This window comes from Catharus ustulatus, chromosome 21 (genome assembly GCF_009819885.2).
Source record: "Catharus ustulatus isolate bCatUst1 chromosome 21, bCatUst1.pri.v2, whole genome shotgun sequence".
Classification (NCBI taxonomy): Eukaryota; Metazoa; Chordata; class Aves; order Passeriformes; family Turdidae; genus Catharus; species Catharus ustulatus.
In genome coordinates, this window is record NC_046241.1 from 1,852,227 (window position 1) to 1,866,778 (window position 14,552).

The following is a 14,552-nucleotide window of genomic DNA, read 5'->3' on the forward strand; positions in this document are numbered from 1 at the left end:
AGCGCGGGGTCCGTCCCCATCCCAGCCCTGTCCCCGTGTCACCGCATCCCCATGTACGGCGTACGGCACCTCCCGACGGGCGCCGCCATGACGCCGTACGGACAGCGGGTCCCAGGGGGCCGCCATGCTGCCGCGCGCCTGCGCCGTTCCCAGCCGAGCGTCTCCATTGAGAAGAATGAGGGGCAAGGGGCGGAGCCAAGGCGCGAGGAGCCGCCGGGGGGGCGGGGCTGCGCTCCGGGGCTCCGGCCATGGCCACAGTGGATGCCGAGGTGAGTGAGAGCGGCGGCGTCCATCTACCCGGGCGGGGGGAAGGAAGATGGGGGAGCGTGGAGTGGTATCGCCCAGGGCCAGGCGGGTTCTGTCGGAGGCCGGGAGGGGAGCCGTGCCCCCGCCGCCCCATGGTTCAGTCCAACTCCTCTGAGGGGAAGAATGTGGGAGCTGCTGCCATTGTGTGTAGGGGGGCCCGGGACTCTGTATAAGTTACACCCCTCCACGGTGAGTCAGTGGTATGTGCCATACAGATTCCGGGGCTCCCCCCAATGGGAGCGAGTGCGTGTGGCGGAGGCGGGAGGGGGGAGCGGCGGGGCCGCCATCCATGTTCCGGGGCCGCCCCATGCGGCGGGGCAGCGCTGGCGCGGCTCCATCCAGAGTCCGGGGCCCGGCCGGGCGCGGCGGCGGCGGCGGCGGGCGGGCCGGTGCTATGAGTCATGCAGGGTCCGGGGCGGCGGCGGGCGGGCGCCATGCAGGGTCCCGGGCCCGCGGGCGGGAGGAGCCCCAGGGGGGATCCGGGGCTGCGCGTCCCGGGGGAGCCCGGTCGGGAGTTCGTGCTCCCGGCGCCGCCGCTCCGCTCCTCCGGGAACGGAACAGCGCTTCTGTGCCTCCCCGGAGGCGCGCCGAGCCGCCTGGGCGCTCCCTGCCGCACCGGGCACGTACAATCAGTCATGGAATGGTTTGGGTTAGAAGGGAGCTGAAGATCCAGTCCCACCCGTGCCGTGGGCAGGGACACCGCCACTATCCCGGGCTGCTCCAAGGCCCGTCCAGCCTGGGATCGCAGGGGTCCGGGGCAGCCGCAGCATCCCTGTGACAGCCGGGCCGGCGCGGGGGTGGCGGTGCCCTCAGAGCCGCTGTGACCCCGCCGGGCCCGGGGACACGGACAGCGGGCACTGCCGGGGGGGCAGCGGCGGGGCTGAGACCCTGCCAGGGCACAGGGCTGCAGCACCGCTCCGTGTGCCGGGCTCCAGCCCCGCCAGGGCACAGGGCTGCAGCACCGCTCCGTGTGCCGGGCTCCAGCCCCGCCAGGGCACAGGGCTGCAGCACCGCTCCGTGTGCCGGGCTCCAGCTCCTGCCCAGCTCCCCAGAGATCATAAACTTGTCACCAGTCTGTGCCCTCAGGCGGGTCTGGAGTGCAGCTGGGCACAAAGAGAGGTAATGACACAGGTGTGCATCGTGCAGGGACTGTCATACAGGTGTGCATTGTACATGGGCTGTGGCACACGTGTGCAGTCACTCAGAGGCAGTAATTCGGGTGTGCACTGTACACAGACTCATACAGGTGTGCAGTTGTACAGAGACTCATACAGGTGTGCAGTCGTGTATGGACTGTCATGCAGGTGTGCATTGTACACAGACTCATACAGATGTGCATTGTACACAGGTTATAACACAGGTGTACATTTGTATACAGACTGTAATGCACTGCACTGTACACAGATTGATATAGGTGTACAGTTGTATATGGGCTGTATACAGATGTACAGACTATAATACACGTGTACATGTTTGTACAGACTCTGATACAGGTGTGCACATACATACAGACTATAATACAGGTGTACACACATGTACAGACTCTAATACAGGTGTGCATCATTCTCAGGCTGTCACACAGGTGTGCACTGTGCACAGATGTGATCCAGGTGCACACTCCTGTACAGACCAGCAGGAGCTGGGGCTGAGTGGCTGCCTGTGAGCACAGCCAGGTGTGGTCACTGCTCTGGGCCCACCCAGGTGTGGCAGGCTGGCTGCTGCCTTTCCCAGCTCTCTCTCTCTCTCTGCAGTCCCTTGTTGACAGGGCTGTGCTCTGGCCTGGAACATCTGCCCTGTGGGGTGAAGTTTGTGGCATGGCCACACAGCTGACACTGGCAGTTTGGAAGTGCTGCAGACAGCTTGGATTTATTACTCAGACAGGATTCCCATCATTGTTGCTGGGAGATTGCCCAAGACTTCCTTTATGTTTTCTGTTCCATCACAACTGGCCTGACCCTGCTGCCTTTCTTTTGTGCTTTTGGAGAAGATGAGTGTTAATTTTCCCCTGCAACAGAGGAATCTGTTGGGTGCCTCTGTGACTCCATGGTCCAGTTTTGCTTCCAGGAGAATGGCATGGCTGTAACTGGGGCAGAAGCTGGTTCATAACTCATCAGCTCCTGATGCACAGGTCAGTCCTAACCTGCAGACACACAGGTTTTATTTTGGGCAGCATGTCCCAGGAGCCCTGGCTGGGTCTGCCCTGCGAGCAGAGCATTAGGAACCGCTGCTCTCCGAGCCAGGCCGAGTATCCTCAGATGTTGCTGTGGATTATGGGGAGGGAACAGTGACTCATTTGGAGTTTAATTCTTCCCCTCCCCCATGGACTCAATTTTGTCTGAGGCCAGATCTTGCTTTTACCTCTCTGGGGCCAGAGGGGAGGAAGTTGGTGTAAGTCAGGCTGGAATGTGGAGTTTGGAGGAGAAGCTCTTTGCTGGTGTGGGAGAGCAAGGAAAAACATCCAACATCCACAGTGTTCTGCCAATTGTGAGATGGAATTGTTTCTCTTGGTGAAGAGAGGTGCAGAGGTGTGTTTTTGGAAGGAGATCCTTGCTTCCAGCAAAGAGCTGGGAGGGAGTGGGCAGGTTGGGAAGGTGATGTCTGTGTGTCTGCAGGGAGTGCCCAACCACCTACACGCAACTCTGCTGGCAGTCACTGAACTCCAGACAAAAACTCCCAGTCTAGAACAGCTTCTTGCCAGATCTTAGTGTTGATGGGTGAGGGAGAATCTCTTTAAACACCAAGTTCTTGCTTAACCCTGTGAGCTTCAGTTGCTGTTCTCTTCTGTTACCTGTCCCAGGTGATCTCTGTGTTGGGAAATGGCTGTGCTGCAGTCCTTAGGTGCTGTAGCCACGAGGCTGCAGAAAAATCTGATTTTGCTGTTGGATTTCTTTAGTAGATATCTTATACCCAGTCCAGTTTGGGGTTGTTATGCACTTCAGACCTACTGCAGTAAAGTTTAAACTTTAAGGAATTGAGTTTTGAGGAATTGAGCCTTGCTCAGCCAGCATGTATGATGGTGCATCTCCATCAGATTTGATGCTTCTCCTCCAGTTTGCATCAGTTTGGTGAAGAGCTGCCCTTGTGTTTGTGTGTTTCCTAAAATACTTGTTTGGTGCAGGTTTGAAGTTCCAGCTGTGATGTTTTTCCTGGGCTCGTGGTGCCCTGGGGAGGCTGGTGCAGGAAGCGAGGTGTGTGTGTGTGGCTTTGAGTGAAGTGGTTCCCTTCAGAAGTCACGCTGCATTTTTCACTATTTTTTTTCCCTTCTGTCTGTTCAGATCTGTAAAATCTCTCTTCTGGAGGCGCAGCTTTGATCTCTAAAGGGATGAGCCAGCAGAGCAGGCAGAATTCCTGGCTAGGGCTGGATCTGGGATGGACTCAGCACCCAGCAGCTCCCCACGCCGGGGCTGAGCCGTTCTCAGATCAGCCGTGATGCTGAGGCTTCTCCCTGGCTTTGATCCTGCCTCTCATCCCCTCCAGCCAGTGCTGAGAGCTCAGCTGAGCCCCCTGCCAGCTCAGTGACCTCCCCATGGCATCAAGGGACAACATTTCCCCGGCTGTACCTGGAGAGAGGCTCACAGGAGCTGGGCAGAAGTGCCCTGGAGCAGCGAGCAGGGAGGGCAGAGCTGCAGCTTCCCCCTCTGTGTCTGCCAGGTGTCACACAATCCAGCTCTGCTTTCAGGCCTGCCCTCCCTCATTCCCTCCTGCCAGTCAGGAGAAGCCTCTGTGGTTTTTAATTCACATCCCATTTCAGTCACTTCTCTCAGGGAGTCCTGGTGTGTTTTAAACCTCACCAGCCCTGTGTCCTGCAGGGCAGCTGCTTCCCCAGGGATCCTCGGTGCTCTGAGGTGTGTCCACAGCACACTGAATGCAGACGCACACCTGTGTTACATTTCTCCTGGGGCACCGGGTAAATACATTTTAACTGTGTTTTTGGACAGAGAAAGAAAGGTTTTTTCCCCCTCTCTGATACTTATTAGGAGGTTTTAGAACTTTTCTGAAGTAGGGAGGTTACTTTGTTAACGTGATTATAATTGTGCACTTTGCCTGGCCCTGGCAAAGTCGTACTCTGCGTCAAATGGGGGCTAACTTTTACTTTTTCCATAAATTCTCACGTGTTGTGGGCTTGCAAAGGCCCGTGGGGAACTCATCCTTTTCTTCCATCTAGAGAAACTTTAAATAATAATGGAATGAGCAAAGACGACTTGTGAAGCTTTAAGAAAGGCTTAGAACTGCCCTTCAGCTGTGCTAAGCTGATGTGGCTGAGCCAGTGTGACTGAAGAGAGCATCTGAAGAACATTTTGTCAGTTGAGGCAGAATCAAAGGCCTGGGTTAAACTTTAAATAAACTCTTCCAATGTAATTATGCTGGCTGGAGAGAATGATTTTTCATTTCTTCTTGCTGAAGCTGTAATAAAAGTCCATGCTCTGGATGCAGCTTTATTAGTTTAGAGGTGATCCCAGACCAAGGAGGTTTATTTTTTGCTTTCCAAAGCAGAGCCTTGGTCTCCATTTGAGAAGTTTTGCTCACTTAGTTCTCTGTCCATGAATACAAAGCAATTGCTCTCCCACTGCTGTGTCAGCAGAAGCCCTGGGAGAGATGCAATTACCAGCAAAAAGCCCAACAGCAACAAGGAGAAGCAGCAGCTCCCTCGGAGGGAGCCTGTTGGAGTCTCTGGAGCTGGATCCCTTCCCTGGGAGCATCTGAGTGAGGAAGGCACGAGCATCCCTGAGCTGGTGCTGCTGCCCTGAGTATCCCATTTCCCAATGTGCATGAGGACAGCTGCTGTTTGAGTGATCAGAGGCTGATCTGGAATGCCACTCTGAGACCTTGCTCTTTATCAGTTTGCCTGGCCTTTTGTGCTCTGTCCCTTCCCTTTTCCATCCCAGAGGAGCTCTTCCTCTCTTGCTTTTCCCTGGCTAAATGCTGGTTTGGGTCACTGCATCCCAGAAAAGGAGGAGGTGAGAGGGGATTGTGTTTTGTGCAGGACTATGAGGGGTTCAAGGAGTGCTTTGGGTGCTTCAAGACACATTTTGCTGGAGAGTTCCTCACTGTTGTGGAAGCCAGAGGTCTCCACGAAGCTCAGGCAGCTGTGTGTGGATCAGGTGGGACAGGAGCAGTCCTGTGAGTCTGTGCTCCCTTGATGTGGGGCTGTGTGGGCAGGGATGTCCCATTGCTGCTGGTTGGAGTCTGGTTGAAGTGGTGAAGTGAATCCAACAAGGAATGAAGAGTTTGGTGTGGCCCTCCTGGCTCTGGCAAGTTCCTAAACCCAGAATAAACCACGTTTGGAAGGACGCTTAGTGTGGTATTACTGTGTCTAAAATAGAAAAGCTTTTCAAAGCTTTCCTGCTTTTAAGTAAAACTTTGTAACATAACAAAGTATCAAGCACATCCAGCCATCCTCTTTCTCGGTAGGAAATGTTGCTCCAAGAGGATTCCTGTTTCCTTAATGCCCAGCACATCCCCAGCATTGTCTTCCCATTTGCTTCTGTCTCAGCCCGGGTTTCCATTTGGGATGGTTCCAAGCTGCTGCCTGACTCATGGCACAGGCAAATACTGAGCCAGGTGAGCCCACCTGAGCTGTCTGTGTGTACCAGGGGCTGGCTTGGGGGTGGGGATGGGCTGTTCAATATTAAATCCATCCTTTCCAATGCCTCCTTCTCGCAGGAGAGCTCTCGGAGGAGGTGTCAGATCAGGACAGGGAGATGCTGAGTGGCAGAGCAGAAAATTCAGGTCCACTTCTGTTTGCATAAGGCTGATCATCCTGCAGAGCCAGCACATGGACAGGGAGGAAATTTGCAGGTGGTGCAGCTGGGGAGGAAGTAAATATGGAGCAAGATAACCAGGCTGACATGGATAAACCAAAAATAAAGCCAGGTAAGTGACTTAGCGTTATAGGGAAAAGGGAAATTTTGTGAACAGGGATAAAAATAATGACAGTGATTATATATCCTTGGGTCAGCTGGGCCAGAACCTGCTCCAGAATGTGCTGTGAGCTCAGGACAGCAGTTACAGCAGCAGCAGAGACTGAGGGGGGATCAGTGGTGCCCAAAAACAGTGCAGATCCATTCCCTGTGGTGTGGGGAGAGCCAGTCCAGGAGCCCTGGGATGCTGCAACAGCACTGCCTGCTCCTGCTGCCCTTGCTGGTGAAAAGAGGAGGAAAGAGGTGTTTATTGCTTCTGAGACCAGGCTGCTCCTGGGGGCAGCCAGGATGACTCCGAGGGGCTGAGCCATCCCTAGAGAAGGGAGCAGGGTGTGAAGGCACCTCTGTGGGGAGGGAATGCAGGCAAGGTGGCTGAGCTGCAGCAGACTGTGCTGGGGCCTTGGTTATGGCAAAAGTTGTTCAGAGCACTGCTCCAGACTTTCAATTAATTTGGAACTCAAGTGCAGATGTGGACAGAAGGATTTGAGCTTGTTGTCTTGCAAAAGAGAGTCCTGATCTCCCCAGGCTCTTGGCCATGACCTGCAGGTGCATTTGAGTACAGCCCTGAGAGCAGTAAAATAAGTATTTCCCTCCTTCTTTTCATTTTTTAAGTATCAGCTCCTGATTTCTTGAGAATCTGAGCTACCTTCTTCCTCTCCAGTTGCACATTTCCAATCCTTGCAGTTTCAGAGGAAGTTTTAATAGGTAATTTCTCCCACAGGCTCAAAGCCAGAAGGCAAATTACCCCAATGCTTTATCCAACTTCAGTGGGAATTGGGGATGTTTCATACTGCTGACCCAGAGCATTCAGAAGCTCTGCTTCTCTCAAAAATCATAATATTGTTTCAAGAAGTGGGAAATTAAACATGCACATGGTAGAAGACTTAGAAAGGATTAATGGGTTTCAAAATTACATGCTTCATCCAGCTGCTGATTTGGGAATTGAAAATATGCCTGTTGCAGGATTGGGAGGGAGGTACTGAAACGTGGTGTTCCTCAGCATCCAGTGAATGCAAATATCCCAAATCTGTGATTCCAAAGCCTTGCCCAGTCTCCAGACTGGCCCCAGGTTTGATGCTGGATTAGCTCAGCCCAGGTGGGAGCAGCTGGGTGGAAAAGCCCTTTGTATATTTAATTTTGTCTTCCCTACAGTTTAATTTGTCCTCTCTTGATTATTTCAACTCCTGGGGTGTCATCCAAGACACGTTTTTAGGCTGCTAAATGACTGAAGTTAATTCCCTGTGTGTAGTTTTGCTTTAGGCACATGGAAGGGTCTCATGGAAGGTGCTGGAGGCTCCTTTTGGCTCCTGCCTTGTGAGGAGGATTTGGGATCTGGAGGGGCAGCACCTCCATCCTGGAGGTCACTGGGACCTGCACTAAATAGGAGATGGGTGTTGAAATCACTTGCATTTTTGGGACCTGAGAAATTATTTTACTGTTTTGGTGCATTTCTTATGTCCAGTGGAGTTGGCAGCAAATTTACAGCCTGTCAAGTGTGGGTTTGGAGGTGGAAAGAAGAGAATATTTTTATTTGGGAGATGAAAGCATTAACAAAGGGCTAGGAGATGGCTTGTGTGGTTCCATGTAGGATCCTGCTAGTTTGCACATAAACCTCCAGAATATAAGAATATAAAACATGAGTCTAAATATTTTATTAATTGAAGAGTATTATTAATATTTGATGGCTTAAATCAACACCCAGAAGGCTCAGCAAAAAGCATCATTGCTGAACTGGTAACCAAGACATGAGGTGCTTTTAATTGCAAACTTCTTTGTAATGGCCTTTATCAGCTCTGTGTCTTAAATGTTAAGGATTTATGAATCCCATAGATTAGAAATGCTTTTGTTCTTTGGATTAGGAAGGGTGTTCTTTAGTTTTGCTAGGCTGGATTCAGATTGGTGCTTTAATGCCTTCTTAATATGCAAAGGTGTTTGTTTGTAAGGTGTCCTGGCGGGCCTGGAGGTGACACCTGAAATATTTAATTCTTTTTGCCACACTTTGAGGACAAACAAGGACTGTTCCTTTAAAGATGGCCCTCAGATGAGCTGGAATATTTCCTCTTGCTGTAGTGCCAGCTCCTGTAGCTCTGGGAGCATGTGTGGAGAGGTGAGGTGAAGATCCTGGCTGTCCTTTAATCGACATCCCCCTGCAGCAGGGAGATGCCACCAGTGAGCAGACAAACTGCAGCTCTGTCTGCTTTGAATTTGGGAATTCGCAGCACCAGGAGCTCGCGCAGCCTCCGGCGTGCAGCGTTGGGAAAGGCCAGCGAGGGGGGATCATATTCTGTCTTTTATTTCCACTCTGGTTTCTAGGAGCTGCAAGTTGTATTTCTCATGTTTTTTTTCAAGATTTTTTCAAGGTTTCTGCCACACAGAGTGAACTCCATGGCTATCTAACACTTCTTCTGGGTTTTTTTGTGAGTTCTGTTGTTTCCTTCCCTGTATAACGTGCCCTTTGTGCTGGTGATGTGGTTATGTTCTTGTGTTTCTAGGAGTTTGCCTTTGATAAGAGCACATTGGTATTAATCATTTATGGCTTTTATTAAAACCTTATTGGTTTGGTGTTTTCTCAGCCTTCCAGACTGCCCTCACCGAGGCTGCTTTATAGACATCATTTATCTCCTGCCCCTGTCTGACAGCAGCCCCAAATTTTCCCTCCTGCTGCAGATGCTGGTGCTTTGTGCAGGGAGGACGTGCACATTGTGTGGCTGTGGCTGCTGGGACTGTGCCTTGTGTGTGGGCTGGAATTGGGGTTTGAGGCTGTGTCAGTGACGTGGGACACATGGATTGTCCCCAGCCCTGTCCCCAGCCCTATCCCAGCCCTGTCCCAGCCCTGTCCCCAGCACTATTACCATCGCTATTCCCATCCCTGTTGCCATCCCTGTCGCCATCCCTGTCCCCATCCCTGTCCCCAACCCTATCCCTATCCCTATTCCCATCTCTATCCCCATCCCTATCCCAATCCCTATTCCCCTCCTTGTCCCCAGCCCTATTCCTATCCCTATCCCTATCCCCAGCCCTATTCCCATCCTTGTCCCCATCCCTATCCCCATCCTTGTCCCCATCCCTATTCCCATCCCTATCCCTATCCCTATCCCCATCCCCATCCTTGTCCCTATCCCTATTCCCATCCCTGTCCCCATCCCTATCCCCATCCTTGTCCCCATCCCTATCCCCATCCCTATTCCCATCTCTATCCCCATCCCTATCCCAATCCCTATTCCCCTCCTTGTCCCCAGCCCTATTCCTATCCCTATCCCCATCCCTATCCCCAGCCCTATTCCCATCCTTGTCCCTATCCCTATCCCCATCCCCATCCTTGTCCCCATCCCTATCCCCAGCCCTATCCCCATCCTTGTCCCCATCCCTATTCCCATCCTTGTCCCCATCCCTGTCCCCAGCCACCGTGGCTCAAGCCCTGACCCGGTGTGATCCCGGGGCTGTGCAAGAGCAGGAGGAGGGCGGGAGGTGCTGAGGGCTGAGCTGATGTGTCAGGGCTGGGCCTTGGCCGGTGCTGGGAAGTTCCAGCAGCCAGCTCGCCTTTCGCCTTTCGTCACCGGGCCTTTGTTCCCAGCCACGCTTCCGATGAAAGGCAGGAACCAGGAGCAGCGGCTGCTCCATTGGCTGCAGGAGCCTCCTCCCCACGCCGCACAGCCCTGCAGGGGATGGGTCCCAGAGCCCATTGGTGCTGGGAGCCCCGGGCTGGCATCGTGGGGTGCCCGAGCTGCCTCCTGGGACAGGGAGGAGAAGCAGCTGGGAACGGGGATTTCCACCGTGTGCCTTGGGAGCAGCCTCAGCGCCCTGTGCCTCTGTGCGGTGGGCAAACCCTAAGGAAATGGCTTGGATGTTCCCAGTGACCTCCCAAGAACAGGGAGGTTTGATCTGCTCCCTCCTGTCCTGACCCAGCAGCTCGAGGCAGGCGTGGGCAGAGCTGCAGAATTTGCAGACGTGGCCAAAGAGCTGCAGGAGGAGGCCCCATGTCTGTGTGTTTATACACTGGATGCCCAGGATAGCCGAAATTCTTCTTGAAATGGCCAAAACTCCACAAGTGGAAGTTGGCACGGGGCTGCCAAGAGTAACTCCTGATGCAACAGTGTCTGCTCTAAAGAGAGATGTAAATGTTTCCTGTGTGTGCCCCGGTGACTCAGAGCCCTCCCTGCCCCGTGGTGATGCTGATGCAGTTGCTGATCCCTGCCAAAGCAAGCAGTCCACACAAGGAGATTAGACAGCAGTCCCTGCTCCCCTGCTGGGTGCTCGTTAACATTTCCTTGCTGATGCATTATTAATTAAGCTAATTTTTATTGCCCTGTAAGTGTGGAGGGTGCTTTGCAAGCACAGAGCTTGTGTCCCAGGGTTCCTGAAGCATGGTCCCATGTGTGAAATGAAGCTTGCACTGTGTGGTTGAGTGTTGAGAAAAGGTAAATCGATGGGTTTGGCTTTCTTTTTTTCTCTCTTAGCAGCTGCCTGGCTTCATGTCTGGGGCTGGTGAGTGGGTGCTGTCTGAGCAGAGGGCTGAGGAAATGCTGTCTGTGCAGAATTAGTGCAGACAGACAATGGGATTTAAGTGCAAGCAGAGTTTGCAGCATTGACCCTCCATAAGACAGAAGATTACGCAGAATGGAATATTATATTAAAAAGAGTTTTGGGACCTGGTCCAAACCTACAGAAGTCAGGGAGGGATTTGCCATCAGCTGCAGTGAGAGCAGCCTCCCTGCAGTGTACCCAGGCATTGGGGCAGCAGCAGCCTAAACAAAAGAAGTTAAAGAAGTGTCCAGGCAAGGCTGGTTGAGGTTTTACTGCCTGTGGTGCTTTTCCCAGCTGTAAAACAGAGGTAAGATTTTCCCAAAGTTCAAAGGCCTGACTTGGTGTTGGAAGCCTTTAACTGGAATTGTTGAAGAACTGCTAAATGTTAATTTTTAGATGTACAGAGTATCTTCATTAGGTAAGAGATGGTCAGTTACATAATGGTCACTGTTTTATATGCTCTGGTTTTGGGCTTTATTCCTTGACATCATGACCAGGCCTGATGAAGGGAATAGTCTAGAAGCACTTTGTAAAGTATGAACTATTTGTGATCAAAGCCAGTGTGACTCTGAATGTCCAGCTCCTCTTTTCTGGACTTGTGATAGCAGCCTTGGATTCACCTTGAAAATGGGACCTGTGATCTTTCATATGTTCTTATTTCATTCTTAAATTAGGCTAATGCATCCTGTTCCAGCCGATGCAGTTATTAACAAACCTGGGCAATTATGGCATCTATTGTACAGACATTCTGTGCTCCTTGCTAGGAAAAATACTCTTTGAATAAACAAATCCACTTTGACAACCTGTCAAGGACTCTTCTAAAGCAAAATTGAAAGAGTCACCTCAGTGACCTTTCTTTTTTGTTCCGTTGTGTTTGGGTTTTTTACGTGGTCTTGCAAGAGCACAGCAGTTGCAGCTGGAGGTTCAGACCTGGTTTCACAGGGCAGGGGAGTGGAGGAGAGCAGGGAGGGGATCACAAGGGCTGGATCCCCCCACCAGCATCCCCTGCCCTGCTGTGCCACAGTGCAGGATCCTCCCAGCCACAGGCTGCATCTGTCCTTGCAGAAACTCTGGGAAAAACCTCTGCTCTCTTGGTTGGTTCAGCTGTTTTACTTTTTAATTTTTTTTGGATGAGAAAAAGCCCTGAATGTTTTGGCACAAATTCTCAATGCTTTCTTTTATTCCACATGTGACAAACCTGTGTGGTTGCTCAGCCTGGGTAGGATCCACTCCATCGTGGGCTGCCACCAGGAGTTCAAGGCAGATCTTAAATCCTACTTAAACCTCCCTCTCCAGCAGATGGGCTTTGTTTGGCTCTGGGCACAGGAGTGAGAAGGAGTGTGTTATATTCAGTACTAGAAGTTAAATTGCACGGAAGGAAAATCAGCCAGGATTGTTTTCTCACTGCATTATCAGAACTGTGTGAAGGTTTGGCCAATGGAGGGTTGTGCTAACTGGAAATATCCCTGTGTGTCACATCACCCAGGGAGGAAAGGCAGGAGGAAAGAGAGGGTTTCCTGCCTCTGCCAGACATTCCCTGCTGCCTGGGTGTCTCAACAGACTGTTCTTCCCTTGCTGCCTGGGGACTGAGAGACACAGGCCACGAATTCCCAGGGAAATGGGTAACCACAGAATCACCAGATCAGTCAGGCTGGAAGGACCACAGTGGCTCATCAGGCCCATTCCTTTCTGTGGGAATACTTGAATCCAAATGATTGTTAATCTCCATGAGTTGAGCAGTGAGTTTTCCCAAGCTGAGTCTCAGAGCTAATCCCCTGTAACCAGTGCCATTATCTGGGTACTGTGTCTCCTCCCCTGAGCTCTCCAGCTGTGCTGTGGCACTGGGCACATGTGTCTCCCCCCAGGAGGCTGTATCACCTCACTGCCTGCTGGGCTGGGCAGCTTCTGGGAGCAGCAGTTAACATCTCTATCTTTTCTAGTGCATCCTCTGAGTTGCTGATGTGACAGCAGCAGCTTCTTCAGGGGTATGGTGCCCAAAATCAGATTAAAACCCTTTCCTTGCCCTGACAGCCCCCAGGGGTGTGAAGAGGGATCTACTTGGGCATGGGTTGTTTATATGAACACAGTTCCATGGGGGTTGTTTATATGAACACAATTCCATGGGGGAATAGCCCATGGTCCAGGGCAAAGCAGGAGGAAGAGGAGCAGGGCTGTGCTGCTGAGGGCTCTGCTCTGGCATTACCCAATGAGACCAGACAGGTGGTTTTGGGACTTGCAAACATTAATACATCAGAGCAAGAATTACTAATTATTACAGTAATACCATTCCAGAGCATTCAGCACTTCAGGGAGGGCTGTTTGTGGTGCCACAGTGGCACAGAGACTGGGAGCAGGCTGCAGGTCCAGGCCCTGGCTGTGTGGGCAGGTGTGAGCCATGCCTCCATCCAGGAATGCTGCCTTGGAACGCTGTGTGGGTGTCTTGGATGCCTTGAACGTGGCTGCAGCTTTTGCTGGCAAAATTAGCCTTCCTGAGTGAAGTGAGCTGCTTCTATGGCATAAAGATCATCTTGGATGGGCTCCTGGGCTCCTCCCAGCCCTGCTCAGCAGAGCAGGAAGAAGCAGATGTGACGTGTTTTCCCCTCAGTTACAGGTTTTTGTCCATTGGATTTGTAGAAATAATTGACAGGATGATAATGGCAGTTCCTTTGCATGTTGAAAGCAATGACTATTAATGAAGATTGTGTTTGTGTAATGTTGATACCCAGACTGAAGCTCTTTGTGGAAAGACTTTTGGGGCACAGCCATGTTGGTATCAGCACATTCAGGCAGGAGAGCATTTCTGTTGGTCTGACTTTGACTCATGTCAACAGAACTGTCATGTATAAAGGTGCCTTTTATCAGGGATGGCTAAAAAGATGCCAAAAATGTGGATGGACCAGTCTTCAGGTCCTTGGATTAATTTACTTCTTTTTTTACATTATACAGTTCCAACATTTGTCATTCTGTCTGTTTGAATTTTTGCATTTTTCTGCAGTTTTTGTTTTAACGGGGCCAATGGGGAAGAAGCTATTTTGGAACTGAGAAGCTGGGCTGGAGGTGTTGAGGTGAGGCTGGAGCACATCCCAGTGCTCTGCTCTGCATGCCATAGGAAAGGTGCACTGCTGAGCAGAGCACAGAGGGAACAGAGATTCTCCCAGAGCTGTGAGCAGGCACCAGGAGGCACCTGAGCATTGACACTGGGCTGGTCTGGAAGGTCACAGCCATGGGGATCAGGAGCTTGGATGAAGTCACAGCAAACCCTCCAGCTTTTCTCAGGTGTGGGGTCTCACTGAGCACTCCCAGCCTTGGCTGGCTGTTCCAAGGCCAGGCAGGCTCTGGTGCTGGGATCCTCAGCAGCTCATGGGACTTACCCACCTCTGAGTTTTAATCCAAAGGGGCATAAATACTGTTCATCCTCTTTCTGCTTGGTCTGTAACCTGTGCAGGTGGCAACAAGGAGGTGAGACCAGCTCTGAGCCAGGTTTTGAGCCTCACTTCCCTGGAGCTGGTTCTGCCTTTGCTCATTTTCATAATCCACCATGAGGATTTTTGTGTCCTCATCAGCTTCACTGATGAAGGATTTGCTTAAGCTTTGAAAAAAAATATTTTTTTTACTTTTATACTTCAAGCCAGACACCTCCAGGAATTCTCCTGATGCTGCTGCTTAGTTTGTCTGAATGGTTTGTAATCCCATGTAGCAAATGTGGCTCCTGCAAGGGGCTCCCTTTCCTCTCAGAGCTTTCTGGAAGCTGTTGACAGAGCCAGGGTTAAAGCCACAGGTGCAGGTGACAGGAAGACCAGG

General features: G+C 51.7%; 1 protein-coding gene across 1 annotated transcript in view; it reads left to right on the forward strand.

The window, feature by feature from the left end:
* The first annotated feature begins 215 nt into the window (after nt 1-215).
* The window catches only part of EHMT1 (euchromatic histone lysine methyltransferase 1), a 274,314-nt gene continuing 259,977 nt past the window's right edge, over nt 216-14,552 (forward strand). Inside the window, exon 1 of the mRNA XM_033077293.2 lies at nt 216-269. Within this exon, the coding sequence (XP_032933184.1) occupies nt 249-269 (21 nt within the window). The 5' untranslated portion in view covers nt 216-248. The remainder of the gene's footprint in view (nt 270-14,552) is intronic.